The sequence below is a fragment of the Loxodonta africana genome, chromosome 10 (genome assembly GCF_030014295.1).
Source record: "Loxodonta africana isolate mLoxAfr1 chromosome 10, mLoxAfr1.hap2, whole genome shotgun sequence".
In the NCBI taxonomy this organism is placed as follows: domain Eukaryota; kingdom Metazoa; phylum Chordata; class Mammalia; order Proboscidea; family Elephantidae; genus Loxodonta; species Loxodonta africana.
Genome location: NC_087351.1, coordinates 64,807,372 through 64,825,212, shown reverse-complemented (window position 1 = coordinate 64,825,212; position 17,841 = coordinate 64,807,372). Strand labels below are relative to the sequence as shown.

Below are 17,841 nucleotides of genomic sequence, written 5' to 3'. Positions count from 1 at the left end.
ATTTTACTTCATACAACTGGTTTTGAACATATTTTAAAATGTGATGGGACATACCAGTTAAAAATGTCATGGGACAATTGATGAGGACTGAACTCATATTATTAGGTTGTAATACAAGAGTGATAGTAACCAAAGCTGGGAAAATGAACGGATGAATGAGCTCTCAGGGGATATTTGTGAGTAGCATCAACTGTTTTAAAATCTAACAGAAAAAAACAGAAGCATCCTGGAAAATCATTCGATTAGAATGGTAAAGAATAGTTTTTATTCATTCCTTTCTTTAAATATTTATTTTGAAATAATTTCAAACTTAAAAATTACAGAACTCTTATGTATACCTTTTACCCAGATTCACCAGTTTTGACATTTTGCCACGTTGTTTTATTCTCTCAGTGCATGTATAATTTCTTTTCTGAACATTTGAAAGCAGATTTATTATGCTCTTTTACGCGTTAATAACGTAGTGTATATTTTCTAAGATTAAAGATACTTTCTTACCTAACCATAGTTACCAAATTGAGAAAATACAACATTGATAAAAGTAGTATATGACACTTAACATCCATGCTCCAGTTTTGTCGTTTGCACCATCAACGCCCTTTATAGCATTTTCCTTCCAGTACGGGATCTTGGATTTTGTTGTCCGTTCTCTCTGGTGCCACCCATAGTAACTCACGCTTTCTTTGTCCTTCTTGGCATTGACATTTTTGAAGAGTACAAACTAGTTCGTTTTTATTTTTTAATAGACTATTGCTCATTTATGTTTGTTTCCTTGTGATTAGATTTAGGTAATACATCCATAGCCAGAATATTATGTAAATAACGTTATGTCCATCTCAGGGAATCACATATACAGTGTTCACCTGCCTGTCACTGGTGATGTTATTTGTCATTATCTGGTCAAGGCAAAGCTTGGTTTTTTTCACTGTAGGGTTACTCTTTTCCCCCTTGCAAATTAATAGGCAATCTGTGTGGAGAAATTGAAGACAACATATATATTCTGCTCCTCTGCAAATTCACCTTCTCCAGTTTGTTTTGTTTTTGATATTACTGACATTAGAAATTGTTGCCCCATCAGGTATCTTCTGTAGATGTTGTCTCAGTTTATATTAATATCAAAGATGTTATATGTTGCCTTTTAAAAAATAATAATAATAATCTATACACTACCACAGGCTTGATTAAAAGTGTGTATTGGGCAGAGACGAGGGAAAGATGTCATCAGTGTGTTTGTTTTAGGCCCTCAGCCAGCATGGCCTTTTACATTGTTGGTCAGCTATTAAAGGTGCTTGAAAACCCCAACAAGAAGGGGATGGCTTCTAAGAAGGAAGTAACTTGAACATTTTGACTGTTGGTGCTGTAGACTATTAATTGCAAAAACTGAGGGGAAAACAGTTAAATTATGTTTTGTGTATTCATGTTATCTTTTTAAGATTTAAGATAGCTTGAAAAGATGTGGAAGGAAGATCTGGACAAAGGATACTTAAATAATGGGTATACTTTCTACTCTTTAGCTGATTTTTTTTTTCCCATGCTCATACATACATGCACACATACAACAGTCTTTTGGGATTATAAATTGGTAAAACCTTCTTGGGCTATTTGGCAGTATTTATCAAAACTTAAAATGTGTTTACCATCCTTTGACACACGGTTCCATTTCTAGAATAACTAATAGGACAAATTCAGAGATGAAGATAGCAGGCTGGTTTAGGTTGTGGACAAACTAAGATCCAAAATTAGCCCAGTGTCTGTTTTTGTAAATAAAGTTTTATTGGAACACAGCTATGCTCATTCACTTCCATGGTGTCTGTGTCTGTTTTTATGCTAGAACCGCCAATGTTGAGTAGTTGCAACAGAGACTGTATGGCCTACAAAGCCTAAAATATTTACCATCTGCCCCTTTACACAAAAAGTTGTCAAAAAACTGGAAACAAATGGCCTTCAGTGGAGCATTATGCTTTGTCCGTTATTGTATCTTTTAAAGGTGATTGTGCAGAGTTTTGGAACTTGAAAGGTGTGTATGACACACGGAGTGAAAAACTTAAGTTCCATGAAGGCAGTGATTAGGTCCGTGTGGTTCACAATAGCATATCCTCAGAACTAGCATAAATTACAGGGCACTCAGTAAGTTCTCAACATACCAACTACTAGGTATAGTACCTAATGTATGTAGTGTCTTGCTTACGTTAAAATATATTTGCATAGGGATAATAACAGGCTATCCTCAGTAGCTATTCATTTAATTTCTAGTGCTCTTTTTTATTTCCACTACTTTATTCTTTTGAAATTGATTTTATTTAAAAAAAAAAAAACTCAGCATGTAATGTTTTTATGAAAAGAAAGCTATTTTCCATTTGGGGAGCAAAAACATTTAGCTTTTGATACTCAGGTCACAACCATGTCCTTCCATCTTCGTATTCTCAGTCTAGGACGTGACCTTATTAAAAATTAAATTGAATAAAAGAAACATGTAAATAAAGATTAATTTCCTATCATTGGAATTGTATATATGAAAATAGTAATTTATTACAGAATGTTCAGGGGCTTTCTGTTTCATTGGGCGGTTAAATTAGATTTCCTCTAAACAGTTTTACAGTTGTTAAGGGCCTGTGAATTACCATCAGTAATGGGTGGGAGTTTACATAATATTCTAATAGGTTGTAAGGCTGAAAGTCTTGCTTGCAGAAGAGAATTTTAATGAGTGGTAATTTTATTTGTACATATGTTAAAAAGCAGGGACTAAGACACTTGAACGAAATTGTGCAAAACAAAAGAGGTTGAGCTTTACTCATCAGACATGTCTAACTTGAAGGAGTAAGTACTGAGGGCACAGGTTTCAGAAATCCAGGTGGTTTGTACAATTCAGGTGACCAGAGAGTTTGGTGATTGACAATAGGTGAGAGTTCAAGTAGGTATTTAACATGTGGGAATAGATAGATGCCTTAGTCAGCTGGCAGCACTACAGGGAAGTTGCCTTATCTGGGAGCAGGTTCTGTGCTGCAGTCTGCTAGTATCGTGGAGAATTCAGGGGTAGGGTGGGGGTGGATATCACAGTCCCATCTGCACAGCAGGGGTCGTAAGACAGGTTCACCATTTGTAGAAAACCAGAAAGAATCTCAGGCATGAAGTTCCACTTACTAGAAATAATGATTCAAGTTGGAGCTTAATTACAGAAATAAACTCCTAATTGGCCTTAAATAATAATTCTAAACTCTTAAATTAAATATAATCCTAGGCTTTTATTACACTGTTCTTATTGCTATTAATTATTCTTTGGAAACATGATAAAAATGTTTTCTGTATTAGGAAAATGGAAAGGCAAGATTGGCCAGCTGGCCTACTGCCCTTTTTTTATGGCTCATTAACTAAGAATGACTTTTACATTTTTAAATGGTTAAAAATCAAAAGAAAAGTAGTATTTTGTGACATGTGAAAATGATCTGAAATTCATATTCCAGTGTCCATAAGTATAATTCTATTGGAACACAACTGTGCTCGTTCACTTACATGTCGTGTATAGTTGCTTTCATACCATAGCAGCAGATTTGAATAGACTGGCAAATTCTGAAATATTTACTATCTGGCCCATTGCAGAAAGTTTGCCAACCTGAATTTAGTTATTGGGAGACGCTACTCTAGTGGTGTGTTTTCTTTTCACCGCTAGAAATTGAACACTGAAGTGATGGTATATTTGGTTAGTCTTTCCAGGAATAATTGTTTTTTCTGTTAACTATTTTAGGTTACTTAATATTCAAGCCAGGCAATTGACTGTTTCCCCAAATTACAGTGAACTCACTTGAGTACTGGTCACCGTGATTAAACTCTCCTGTGTTGTCTACTCTTCTGGCTCTTGCTCACTGTAAGAGCAATAGAATTAGAACTCAGAAAGAAAGGTGAGGAAATTTCCAATACTACCAAAACATATTGTTAGCCAAGATTGTCAAGGAATGTGAAGAGTAAGCTAGCTCCTGAAAAAGGACAGTGATGCAAGACAGGCAGAATGCAACTTTTTTTTTTTTAAAGGGAAGTAACTGATTTTGCTAAATAATGACAAATTTCCTTGGTTTGTTTGTTTTTGGTAAAAATTATCTTGGTTTTCTTTTATAATAAATTTAAAAAATGCTTCTGTGTAATGATTAAATAAGGTTTTAATTGAAGTTTCCTTTTTCCTTTTCCTTTTTGAAAGAAACACATTTGTTGGCAAAGCATGCCAGATTCTTTTATGTATCATGTATTCTAGCATGCAAGCTTGGCAAATGAAGAACTTTATAAAAGGAAACGGAATTTTTTTTTCTCCCAAAGTTTAATTGATACAGATGGCTATAAAAGAACACATTCTTTACTGAAGACTAGTACCATTCCATGTCAGTAGAACATGTAATTTGGATCTTTCTGATAGTGGCATTAGACACATATACTAATTAATTAACATTTTTCCTATCTCTGTCCTACCCTTGTGAAGAAGACTCTGTATTTGGTAAAAATAGAGAAACATGGCGGTGGTAGTGGAACAGAACTCCGATTAACTGAAGCTTAGTATGTTTTTACTTTTTTAATTATAAAAGTAATTTGATTTAGATAAGTTGTATCTAAGAACTTTAATACAAAAGGTTTGTTTTCCAAGTAACAGTAAAGATTTATTTTTCTATAAAGATGAAAAGGAAACGGAGAATCACTTAAACCACTTTTTGGGCTTTCTATCTATCCTGTCTCTACCCCTAAGGGAGAGATTATACTTTCTCTTGATTCTAAAAAATTGCTTAAAGTTTGTTACTTTCTTCCCAAACTATTTCTCTCCATATACGTTTAGCCCTTTATTAGTTAGTAGTGCTTTTGGCTACAGAAATCCACATTTAGCAGTAGCTTAAAAAAAAAAAAATTTTTTTTTTTTTTTTAAACAAATAAGGAAACCCTGGTGGCATAGTGGTTAAGTGCTACGGCTGCTAACCAAAGAGGTCGGCAGTTTGAATCTGCCAGGCGCTCCTTGGATGCTCTATGGGGCAGTTCTACTCTGTCCTGTAGGGTCGCTATGAGTTGGAATCGACTCGACAGCAGTGGGTTTGGTTTTTTGGTTTTAAACAAATAAGAACTTAGTTTTTCACATAAGAAGAAGGTATGTGAGAAACCTTGAAAAAGTGGTTACAGGAATTCGGTTATTCAGTTGTGTCTCCAAGGACAGACTCTTTCAATCGTTTAGTTCCCCACCCTCAGCATGTTGGCTTGGCCTTATGTTTATAAAATGGCTCCTAGAACCTCAGGCATATAGCTGTATCCAGGAGGCAGAGGAGCTACTGAGTTCTTCTCTCATACCTGTGTCTTACCACTAAAGCAAAACTTAACTCAAAGCTCCCCTCACATCTTATTGGCCCACCTTGGATCATATGGCCATCCCTAGCTGCAAGGACAACTGAGAAAACATGGGTATTTATTTAACTCATCCAATTTCCTTATACTGGAGGCAAACAAAGGAGAAGTTTGAGAAATGGCTGGTGAATTAGCCTGCCAGCAGATATGCCACAGCTACTTTCGTAAATGTCTAGTTAATCAAACTGAGTGAAAGGCTCAGTGATATTTTGCATAAGATTACCTAGGGGCTTAATGGAAACCCTGGTGGCATAGTGGTTAAAGTGGTACGGCTGTTAACCAAGAGGTCAGCAGTTCAAATCTGCCAGGCATTCCTTGGAAACTCTATGGGGCAGTTCTAGTCTGTCCTATAGGGTCACTATGAGTTGGAATCGACTGGATGGCAGTGGGTTTAGGGGCTTAATAGGCTATGTTTTTTAATTTTACTTATATTTTGGTCAGGTTTATTGAATAGGTGTAATTTAAGGTAAAGTCATTTTAAGGGTAGAATTCAGTGAGTTTTGACAAATGCGTATAGTCATGTAACAATCAGCAGAATCATGATATACAACAGTTGCATCATCCTAAAAAGTTTTCTCTTGCCTCTTTGCAAGGTAGTCCTGTTTCCCCTCCCAGCACCTGGCAACCTCTGATATGCCTTCTTTCACTCTAGTTTTTGCCTTTTCTAAAATGTGTACGGCTTCTTTTACTTAGCAAAATGCTTCTGACATTCATCCAAGGTTATTGTATCAATTCGTTTCATTTTATTGCTAAGTATCTTGTCTGGATATACCACCATATATTTTATTCATTTGCCAGTTGAAGGGCATTTGGGTTCTTTCCAGTTTTTGGCTGTTGTGAATAAAGCTTCTGTGACCATTCACTTACAGGTCTTTGAGTAAACCTAGTTTTCATTTGTGTTGGATGAATACCTATGAGTTGGATTCCTGGGATGTGGTAAATGGGTGTTTAACTTTGTAAGAAATAGCCAGATTGCTTTCCTAAGTGGTTGTACCATTTTGCGTTCTGACCAGCATTACTTGAGAGTTCCCTTTGCTTCTGTGTCCTTTCCACTGTTTTATTTTTAGCTTTTTTAGTGGATGTGTAGTAGTATCTCCTTGTGGTTTCAGTTTGTATTGCCTAATGACTAGTGATGTTGAGCATCTTTTCAGGTGCTTATTTGCCAGCCATGTTTCTTCTTTGGTGAAGTATCTGTTCAAATCCTTTGCCCTTTTTTCTTTTAATTGGGTTGATTGTCATATTATAGAAGGCCCTCCATACCTGCAGATTCAACCAACCGTGAATCGAAAATATTCGGGGCGGGGGGAGAAGATTCCAAAAAGAAAAACTTGAATTTGCCGTGCACCAAGCACTACCGTGATTCCATGTGAATGAAGTGATGTGTGGGCATACCCTGTTGTAGCCTCCCACCATTTCACAGATCCTCAGTCTCTCTTTCCAGCGCTCGTTGTTTGAGCATTGTTCACCTGCTGTCTCCTTCGTTTGACACTTGCATGCACCCTTTGGTTCTGTGCAGAATGGCTCCTAAAAAGCTATGAAGCAGTCAGAGCAATCCTGCAGAGGCTAAAGTGTGAGGAGGTTGAGGCAAGCGAGAGAGGAAGGTGTTTAAGGCTAGTACAGGAGGCTGGCTACCTGTGTAAAGTGCTGCAGGCTCCAGAACTTCAAGATCATGGGATAATCAGCATCACTGATGGCCCAGGCAGCATCAGTGTTCCCAGGAGAGCTCAAAAAATTCCTAGAAAGAAGGGCTACCTTCTAGAACAGGTCTTCAGTTGTGATGAAACAACTATTTACATAGCATTTACATTGTATTAAGATATTAGAAGTAATCTAGAGATGATTTAAAGTATACAGGAAGATGTGCATAGGTTATATGCAAATACAAAAAACCGCCAAACCCGTTGCTGTTGAGTCAATTGCAGCACATAGCAACCCTATAGGACAGGGTAGAACTGCCCCTTACAGTTTCCAAGGAGCGCCTGGTGGTTTCAAACTGCTGATGTTTTGGTTAGCACTGTAGCTCGTAACCACTATGCCACCAGGGTGTCCATATGTAAATAGTACACCATTTTATACAAGGGCTTGAGCATTCAGGAATTTTGGTATTAGTAGGGGTTCCCAGTTGGCTCTAGTACCCCGCCCCTCACAGATACCAAGCAATTCTCAAGAACACATCTATTTAAGAACTACTTCATATACTTATGCCTGAATGTTATCAGTATTCACTCTTCTAATTGTATTAATAGCTGGTTTGGGGGCTGGGCAGGAAATGACTTATGAACAAAAATCTCTAAGTATGAATCATGTAGTGAGGTGATTCTCAAGCTGTGGGGGACATACCAGATGTATTTGGTAGGCTTGTTCAAATTATACATACTTGCTTTCCCTTCTCCCACTAAATGTGAATTGTGAGTTGTGATAGAAGCACGTCGTATCTGTCAGCTGTGGTTCATTTTTATGTTCTTCTGTACTTTTTGGATTTTTCACAGTGTACATGATTTACTTTGGGGGTTGAATGGGTGAAGAGAGAGATTATGATCACCATCCTGCTCCCATTTAATGCTGAAACAGTATATATACTGATTATTCAGAGGCTTGAAGTTCTCTAATGCCTCCTTTTCTCCCAGTATGGCTTAGCCGTGTGGCATTTAAAACTGAAGGGACACTGAGAATTGAAAGTGCAACTCATACATTAGCTCTCTTGTATGTTAAATCTTGTTCCTTTTAAAAGTGGTCTAGGAAATGATTCAATTCTGTTAATTAAATGTATAGTTCAAAGGCTTTTTTTTTTTTTTTTGGAGTTTCTGCATCTACATAATTGTAACAGTGTGACAGAGTATTCCTAATAGTAATGCTCAGCCAACAGACAGACAAAAATCATTAAAAATGAGCAAGGATAGAAATATCAATGGTTAAAAACCTCTGAGAAAATATATAACATCACTACTAATAAAAATGTAAAGTAAGACAAGGAGATAAGAAAAATAATGTTTTTCAAATGAGCAAAGTTTTAGAAAGAAATAGCACATGTGCCTATCTTGCTCCACTTTTACTGGCACAAAAGTGGAGCAAGACGGCTCCATTCTGAAAGTTAGAAAATATGACTTAAAATTATTATAGCTTTTGATCCAGTGAATTCCACCCCAGTGAATTTCTAAGGAAATAAAATATGGAAAAAAAGTACATATACAGATGTTTGTAGAACCACTGCTCATGATGAGCTCAATATACTGGAAGAACGGTTAAATTATATTTACCAGCAGAATATTATGCTTATTTACATAGTCATATTCCATTCTACAAAAACAAATTTTAGATGATTCCACTATTTATACTTTTTTGTAATTTCCAAATTTCTACCATGATTGTATTTTTTTTATAATTTGAGGAAAGTATTAATACATAATACTTATAAAGCACTTATTTTATGCCAGGCTGTATTCAAAGAAATTTCTGCATGTCAATCATTTGATATTCACAACAGCCTCCTAAGGTGCTGTTGTTTTCCTCATTTTACAGATAGGAAATACAGGCTGAATAAGTAGCCCAAAGTCACATAGTTAGTAAATGGTGGAGCTGGGATTTTTGAATCCAGGTAGTTTGGCTTACTTAAATTGTGCCTCATCAGCTTTACAGCAGTAGGGTTGATCTTAATTTCAGGTCACCTACAAATACTGTAACTTCAGGTTATAATACTAGGTTGAATCTAGTAGTTGTTGTGGGCTCCTGAAGGTACAGACTGCTACGTGTTATATTTTGCTCCAGTAATTTAGCAATCTGTGGCATTACAAGGTATATAGTAACTTGCATTTTGTTGCCTTTTCTGTTCGTAATGTGACATATGGCGTGAAGACGACATCTGACCTCCACGAACTTTACAAGGAGAATCAATAGCCCAAGGCTCTTTCCTATGAGACAGAGGTCAGACATACCTCCTCTCTCTGCCATCTTTACCGGTTCTCATACCAACTGTCCCTCCCATGGCACTCTCTACTTCTCTGCTGGGTTCAGTAATAACTCACAGACCATACTCACAGTTATGAGGTTTATTAGGGAAGTAAAAGGTTACAGCTCAAGTTTAGGAACACTGAGGATACAGTTCTTCTATCAGGGCAGCCTCTTCTTAGCCATGCCCGCAGGCACACCTCCCTCTGGTCCCTGGACCTCTGCCCTGCTCAGGTGAGTATTTACAAAGCTCGTTTAAGCTCTGCCGACAAGTGTCCTGAGGCACCCCACTCCGTCATTAAGCCTCGGCCCTAAGGCATTCAGCTCAAGTTCCCAAAGGCACCCTACTCTTTCAGCAAGCCTCCTGCTCAAAGGCACGCAGCTTTCTTGCTCCTGAGCCGGGAACCCCACCGCGCTTCTGCCACCTTCAGTGTTACAGTTCTCTCTTTCTGCCTCCTGGTTCCGGAGCCATAGCACCACAGCCACCAAACATTATGATATATAGACAGTTTCTCCTTTCTGCTGATTTTTTTTTCTTGGCTCTCTCTCTCATCACACTCTTTGTTTAATCAGCTTTATTGTGATATAATTGATGTACCATAAAATGCACCCACTTAAAAGTGCACAGTTTGATGAGTTCTGACAAATGTTCAGACCTTTGAAACCACCATGATCAGGATGTGGAATGTTTACTTCCATCACCCTTCAAACTTCTACTCCAGACAACTATTGACCTGCTTTTTTGTCTCTATAAATTAGCATTTTCTGGAATTTATATTCATGGATTCGTTCAGTACAGTATATACTCTTTTCTGGCTTCTTCCACTTAGTATAATGATTATGAGATTCATCCTGCTACTGCATGTATCAGTAGTTTGTTTGTTTTTGCTGTTGAATAGTATTCCATTCCACCACTTAACCGTCGGTTTGTCTTGTCATACTGTGGTGGCTTACATGATTCTGTGATGCTGGAAGCTCTGTCACTGGAATCTCAAATACCAGCAAGGTCACCAACGGTAGATAGGTTTCAGCAGAGCTTACAGACTGACTAGGAAGAAAAGGCCTAGGCAGTGAAAACTATGAATGCCTGTGGACTATTGTCTGATACAGTGCTGGAAGATAGCACAGGGCCAGGCAATGTTCTGTTCTGTTCTATTATACATAAGGTCACCATAACTTGGAGTAAACTTGAGGGCAACTAACAGCAGTCTTCCATTGTGTGAGTTCTGTTGATATGAAAATATTGCATTTTATTTATCCATATGGGTTGTTTCCAGTTTTGGCTTTTTGAATAAAGCGATTATAAGCATACTTTTTATTTTTCTTGAATAAATATTCAAGAATATTTATTGAGTAGAATATCTGGGTCGTATGGCAGGTATATGTTTAACTTTATAAGAAATTGTCAAACTTTTTCAAAAAATTGTGCCATTTTACATTCCTACCAGATGGATATGAGAGTACCAGTTCTTCCACATCTTCACCAACGCTTGGTATTATCAGTCTTTTTAATTTTAGTCACACTGATACCATGTAAAGCTGTATCATCGTGGTTTTAATTTGCATCTCCTCAGTGACTAATCATGTTGAGGGATCATTTCATGTGCTTCTTGGCCATTCTTATATGTTCTTTTGTGAAGTGCCTGTCCAAACCTTTAGCCCATTTTTCTTCTTACTGTTGCGTTTTTAAGAGTTCTGTATATATTCTGGATACGTTTGTCGTATATACATATATGTATTATGAATATTTTATTACACGGTTTGGCTTTCTCAGTAGTATATTTCAAAGCGCAGATTTTTTATTTTTTAAAAAAAATTTTTATGGTTCTTTTTGTGACTTATCTAGGAAATATTTGTCTACTTATGTTTTCTAGAAGTTTTGTAGTTTTTGCTGTTACATTTACATCTATGATCCATTTAGTGTTACTTTTTGCATATTTTAGGTAAGGGCTAATGCTCTTTTCACATACAAATCGCTAATTGTTCTAGAACTGTTGAAAATAATTGACCACTTCTATCTAGAGGTCTATTTTGGGGCCCTGTTTTCTGTTCCGTTGATACATCTGTCTGTCATTTAGCCAGTAACCGTACTGTCTTCATTGCTGTTACTTTATGTCTTAAAATCAGGTAGTGTAAATCCTCTAACTTTGTTCTTTTTAGTTTTTTTTTTCACTGTTCTTGGGGTATTCTCAGTTCTTTATACATCTTAAAATCAGCTTGTCATTTTCTACCAAAAAAGTAGTTCGAATTTTGACTGGGACTCTATTGAATCTTTACTTCAATTTGAGGAGAATTGATATCTTAACAATATTGAGTCTTGGAAATTCACAAACATGGTATGTAATACATATATAAAATATATAACGTAATGTAATATATATCTATTTAAGCCTTCTCTGGTTTCTTTTGCTGCTTTCCTTTTAATCATTTTACTTCTTATCATACTCCTTACGTGAAGACAAAGAGGATATACACAAACACAGAAACCTGTAGTCATTCCATAGGAGACAGAAAAATTTGAATCATTTAAAATTTTGAGCTTTGACAGTGATGTGAAAGTATTACCATTACCTTTACCGCATGTATCATGTAGCTCTCCTGACACACAGAATGAGTGAGGGGTGCTGTATACTGTAAAACTTAATTTCTTTCTTAACTGTTTTAGGTAAAAAAAAAAATAATAAAAATAAGGATTCTAATATTTTCTTTTGTCACCCCAGCAGATGGTTATCTCTCTGCACTTTGAAGTCGTTGTATTATATAGTTATAACTTTTGCGTGGCATCAAAACAGAAAACAAAAGCACGTGTACACAGAAGGAAATTCTAGATTCTTATCTGAAAATAGATCAATAGATTTACCAAGTGTAAAGTGTTTCCATTTTCCTCTGTTCTAGTAAAATAAGCTTTTTTTTTTTTTTTTTTTTTAAATCTTAACAGATATCAGACACCCTGAAGAACTTTCTCTCTTGAAAAAACCCAGAGATCCAACAAAGAAAAAAAAGAAAAAGCTAGATGACCAGTCTGAAGATGAGGCACTTGAATTAGAGGGACCTCTTATCACTCCTGGATCAGGTGAGACTTTGACTAAACAAGAACTCAGTGTGAGAAAGACGAGCTAGGTGCCTGTGTCTTCTTGATAGCTGGGTAAATAGATCACTGAGGTCATGAGAATGGTACAAGTTTAAAAAAAAATTCCGTAGCATCTTTTTTTTCAATCATCAAGTCACTGTCAGAGTCACCAGTATCTATCATGTGCAGATTCTCATGTCAAGTGTTAATAGTTGTACCAACAATAATGAAGGCTAGTTCTCTGCTGAGGAAAAAGAGTCAAAAAAGGAACAGTACCTTAACTGGGCTTAGTTCTTTGCTTTGCAGAAATTGAACAATTTTAAGTATTTAGTTCCTTTTTTCTGTGTTCTGTGAAAACCACTACTATTTAGTTTAATGTGTTCTTATTCTGTCAGGTTACTTTTTAAAACCTTCTCTGTGCTTTGTACATGCTGCTGCCTTTGCCTCTCTACCTTCTTTTCCTCTAAGAATTGCTCCTGTAATAATTGTAAGCTCCCTGCACGAAGGGACTGTCTTTTACCTCTTTATTATCAGAATCTAACTTAGCATTTAGCATTTGACGCGGATGTAGGAGATACCTTGTTGGGTAGCTAGATGACTGGTTAAGTTATGTAGTTCAGTTAGTCCTAGACCATACAGTACAGTTTCCTATGCTTCCATCAGCTACCCAGAATCGGCTACACATTTATAAATTCATTTCTTAGGGTGGGTCCCTCAGCAAATACCTAATTTTTACTGATTTAGTTCATTCCTGGCTTTATAAGCTCTTTGGTGGTGGATGTAATAGCACTTACATAGTACTTAAGGTATGCCCAGAACTATTCCATGTACTTTTACCCATGGCAACTCATTTAATTCTCACAACAACCTTTTGAAGAGTAGTTCCACATTTTAAGAATGAAGAAGTTATGGCACAATAAGCTTAGGAACTTCTAAGGACAAAGACCTTGTAACTTTTCTGTACTTAGTCATGTACTGATTGCATTTTGGAAGATGGAAAGAAAAAAACTCAGGGCCATTAAGTCAATTCTGACTCACACTGACCCTATAGGACAGGGTAGAACTGCCGTATAGTGTTTCCTAGGCCGTAAATCTTTATGGAAGCAGACTGGCACATCTTTTCCCTGTGGGATGGCTGGTGGGTTTGAACCACTGGCCTTTCAGTTAGCAGCCGAGTGTTTAACTGTACCACAGGTTCCTTACAAGAAATAAAACAGTCCCTATTCTTAAGTAATTTATACCAGTTGCTATTGAATTAATTCTGACTTAGGGCAACATCACGTGTTTCAAAATAGAACTGTATTCAATGGCTGTGATCCTTTGGAATTAGGTTGCCAAGGCTTTTTTCTAAGGTGCCTCTGGGTATATTTGAACCACCAACCGTTTGGTTAGTAGCCAAGTACGTAACCGTTTATGCTGCCCACGGACTCCTAAGTAATTTGCAGGCTACTTGATAGAGTAGTTATCATATTTAAGAGGGATTACAGAAATGCCAAATGAACATTGTAGAAAATAAGGTTTAAAAAATTCAGAAAATAAAATGATTAATCCCAAATAGGTTATATTCATTTTTATGGACTGAAGAAGTAGGTTTGTAAATTAAGCTTTTAAGTTCTGGTAGATAGGATTTTGATGGGAAGAAAAGGCAATCTAAACAGAAAGAATCATACTGACAAAGAATGTCCTGGCCCCAAAACAGAAAAAAAGTACAAGGCATGCGTGTAGACCATTTGAGACAATTCATGGGGGGAAGACCTACAAGGTAGTTTGGAACCAAATTGGAGAGTTTTTATTGACAGGCTTAGGAATTTAGACTAGTTCATTGTAGAGCCATTGGTTTCTGAGCATATTACAAAATGAACAAATCATTATTTTAGGAAGAATGTGACATTTGCTTCCAGTCAATAAATGTGAAAGAAGGAATGAGGGGAAAGGTTGGGAACAGTGGTAAAAGCCTACAGACTGAGCAGGAAGTAAAAGAACATGCTTATCCTTAGGATAACATTAGTTTTGAATTTGATTTAGACATGAGTTTCTACTTATAAAGGCATTGGACAGTATACACAATCCGTGCTTTCAGTTATTTTATAGTTTAAATGAAAACTCATTTAATTCTCAGAACTACATATAAAAGTATATTTATAGGATGATTTTGTTTGATTGTAATCAGACAGGGTTCATGTTAGAATTGCAAAGAAGAGAGATTTTATACAGTGCTTTAAGGGAAGGCAGTGTGGAGATTAAGAAATTGATGACTTAAGATGAAGGTCAAATATCTTTTGGACTAACAGGGTTTTTGTTTGTTTTTAAATTGAGGTTTTACATACAATGAAGTAAAGAAATTTTAAATTACAGACGGATGAATCTTTACATATACATACACATCATTGTACCTACCCAGGTCATGATGTAGCATGACATGTCCCTCTATCTTGTCCCACAAATATAACCACTTCTTGCCTCTATCACCACAGATTAGTGCTGCCTGTTTTTGAAACTCATATGACTGGAGCCATAAACTATGTACTTGTCTTCTGTCTGAAGTGATTGTATTTTGAGTGAGAGAACTAAAAATAGATTTTAGTTGTCTATATCCAAGCAGTTTAATGAAAAGAAAAAAAAAATCGAGGCATTCCAACAAATTCATATGAAATGCTAAATCTTAAAAACAAACAACACTCAATACATGGAAGGTCAGCTCAATTGGACTGGACCAAAAGCAAAGAAGTTTCCGGGATAAAATGAATGCTTCAAAGGTCAGCGGAGCAAGGGCGGGGGTTTGGGAACCATGGTTTAAGGGGACTTCTAAGTCAATTGGCAAAATAAGTCTATTATGAAAACATTCTGCATCCCACTTTGAAATGTGGTGTCTGGGGTCTTAAATGCTAACAAGCGGCCATCTAAGATGCATCAATTGGTCTCAACCCACCTGGAGCAAAGGAGAATGAAGAACACCAAGGTCACACGACAACTAAGAGCCCAAGAGACAGAAAGGGCCACGTGAACCAGAGACTTACATCATCCTGAGACCAGAAGAACTAGGTGGTGCCTGGCCACAATCGATGACTGCCCTGACAGGGAGCACGATAGAGAACCCCTGAGGGAGCAGGAGATCAGTGGGATGCAGACCCCAAATTCTCATAAAAAGACCATACTTAATGGTCTGACTGAGACTAGAGGAATCTCGGAGGTCATGGTCCCTAAACCTTCTGTTGGCCCAGGACAGGAACCATTCCCGAAGACAACTCACCAGACATGAAAGGGACTGGACAGTGGGTAGGAGAGAGATGCTCATGAAGAGTGAGCTAATTATATCAGGTGGACACTTGAGATTGTGTTGGCATCTCCTGTCTGGAGGGGGCATGGGAGGATAGAGAGAGTTGGAAGCTGGCAAAATTGTCACGAAAGGAGAGACTGGAAGGGCTGACTCATTACGGGGAGAGCAAGTGGGAGTACGGAGTAAGATGTATATAAACTTATATGTGACAGACTGACTTGATTTGTAAACATTCACTTGAAGCTCAATAAAAGTTAATAAAAAAAAAAAAAAAGTATACCAAGATAGTGATATATGGAAGACTGATGATCAGTAGGGAAAAAGTCCACTGAGTGCCATATACAAGTAAAAACTAACAATTTTTAAAAGAAATATTAGCTATCTACTTTTATAATGTGTTAGCACTCTAGTCATTTATTGGACCAAATACTGGAAAATAAGCTCAGTTCTATATTGTGTCCATAATAAATAGCAACAGGTCCTCTATCTCCATACATGATGTCTTTGAGATGATAGACACCATGCTCAGTGTTTTACAGATGTTCCTACTGTAGGCTCTTGGTAAGGATTAAATACTATCTTCATTTTGCTAATGAGGAAACAGTTTCCCTAGCCTCCTACATTGCTGCTTGAACTGTGGACATACCAGTTGTGAGCATGTGATTCTGCTATTTAAAGATACACTAGAAACTGTTTTTTGCAACCAAAAGGGACAGTTTTTGGTTGGGTTTTTGACAAAGTCAGATAAAGCAGAGAATATGAAAAGGTATATTCATATCTTAAACAGTTTATCTTGAAAGCATAAATATACATTTGTCAGCAGCTTCATATAGGGCTAATGGCCTTTTCTCTTAGTATGGGTCTGCTGGTTGGAGTTTTGAATCTTTCTCACATAAACCACATCTGTAGTCCATGTTCTTTGATTTCCAGTTCAGGTGTCTTTAAAGTTGAGTGAAAGTTCAGAGCCTTTATGAAGCAATCTGAGTACAGAGTCTAAAATCTAGAGATGTTTTCCATCCCTTACTTCTCCTTCCTTTTTAATTCTTGGACAACAACTAATTCAACATGTTATTTTAGCTACTGTTCATCACATTTTCAGAATCTTCAACTTTAGCTATCGCAGGAGCTACAACTTTCCTTTTGTATTTATGGTTCTCACGTCAGTTAAATTACAGTAACAAATAAAACTGACATAAACGGTAGGTTTACAATTATTTACCAGTTGGAAATTTTAAGGTGTTGTGATGGTTTTTATAGAGGGACTGTTGAGGTGAATGGGAACCCTGGTGGCGAAGTGGTTAAGAGGTATGGCTGCTAACCAAAAGGTCGGCAGTTCGAATCCACCAGCCACTCCATGGAAACCCTTTGAGGCAGTTCTACTCTGTCCTGTAGGGTTGCCGTGAGTCGGAATCAACTCAACGGTAACGGGTTTGGTTTTGGTTTGGTATTGAGGTGAATAGATAAAACAGATGTCTGTGAAGTGAATAAAACGGCTTTTGCTGCACTTCATATGGTGCTCAAAGATAGTGTAGTTTATAGCTATTTAAGAGATTTTTCAAGGATAATTTTGATTGTGTCCTGCGTTATACGTTGCCTTTAGAAGCTAACCTCTACTTTAGGCACTAACTCGCGCCTTTGTGATGGTTCCATCTTTGTGCTATTCCTGAACGGCCCGAGCACTCCCTCCCAAGAAGCAACTTTTCTTGACTGCTGTGTAAAATTATGTTGTATAAATTTGGAGTACATTTTACCAGTACCCTTTATATGTGCTTATATACATATGTGGGAATATATTGCATGTCTAGTTTTTTTTTTTTCAATACATAAGATCTTAATATATATTGTATATTGTCCTGTAACTTGCTTTTTTTACTGAACAATGTTTTGGTGATCTTTCTGTGTCAGAACATAGAGACCTCCCTACCAAAAAAAGCAAACTCCCTGCTGTTGACTCAGTGATCCTGAAGGACAGAGTAGAACTGCCCTTAGGGTTTCCAAGGCTGTAAATCTTTATGGAAGCAGACTGCTACATCTTTCTCCTGCGGAGTGAGTGGCTGGTAGGTTTGAGCTACTGACCTTTCGGTTAGCGGTCAAGCACTTTTAACCACTGAGCCACCAGGGCTCCTGAGGTTTCCCTAGTTCTTATAAATGGCTTCAGAGTTTTCCGTACAGGAAAAGTATC

At 37.1% G+C, this 17,841-nt stretch overlaps 1 protein-coding gene across 3 annotated transcripts in view; it reads left to right on the top strand.

Annotated features, from left to right (window-relative positions):
- The window catches only part of FERMT2 (FERM domain containing kindlin 2), a 99,801-nt gene that overhangs the window by 50,585 nt on the left and 31,375 nt on the right, over positions 1 to 17,841 (top strand). For all 3 annotated transcript variants that reach the window (XM_064292491.1, XM_003408627.3, XM_064292492.1), the window contains exon 4: positions 12,251 to 12,385. In XM_064292491.1, the coding sequence (XP_064148561.1) occupies positions 12,251 to 12,385 (135 nt within the window). The remainder of the gene's footprint in view (positions 1 to 12,250; positions 12,386 to 17,841) is intronic.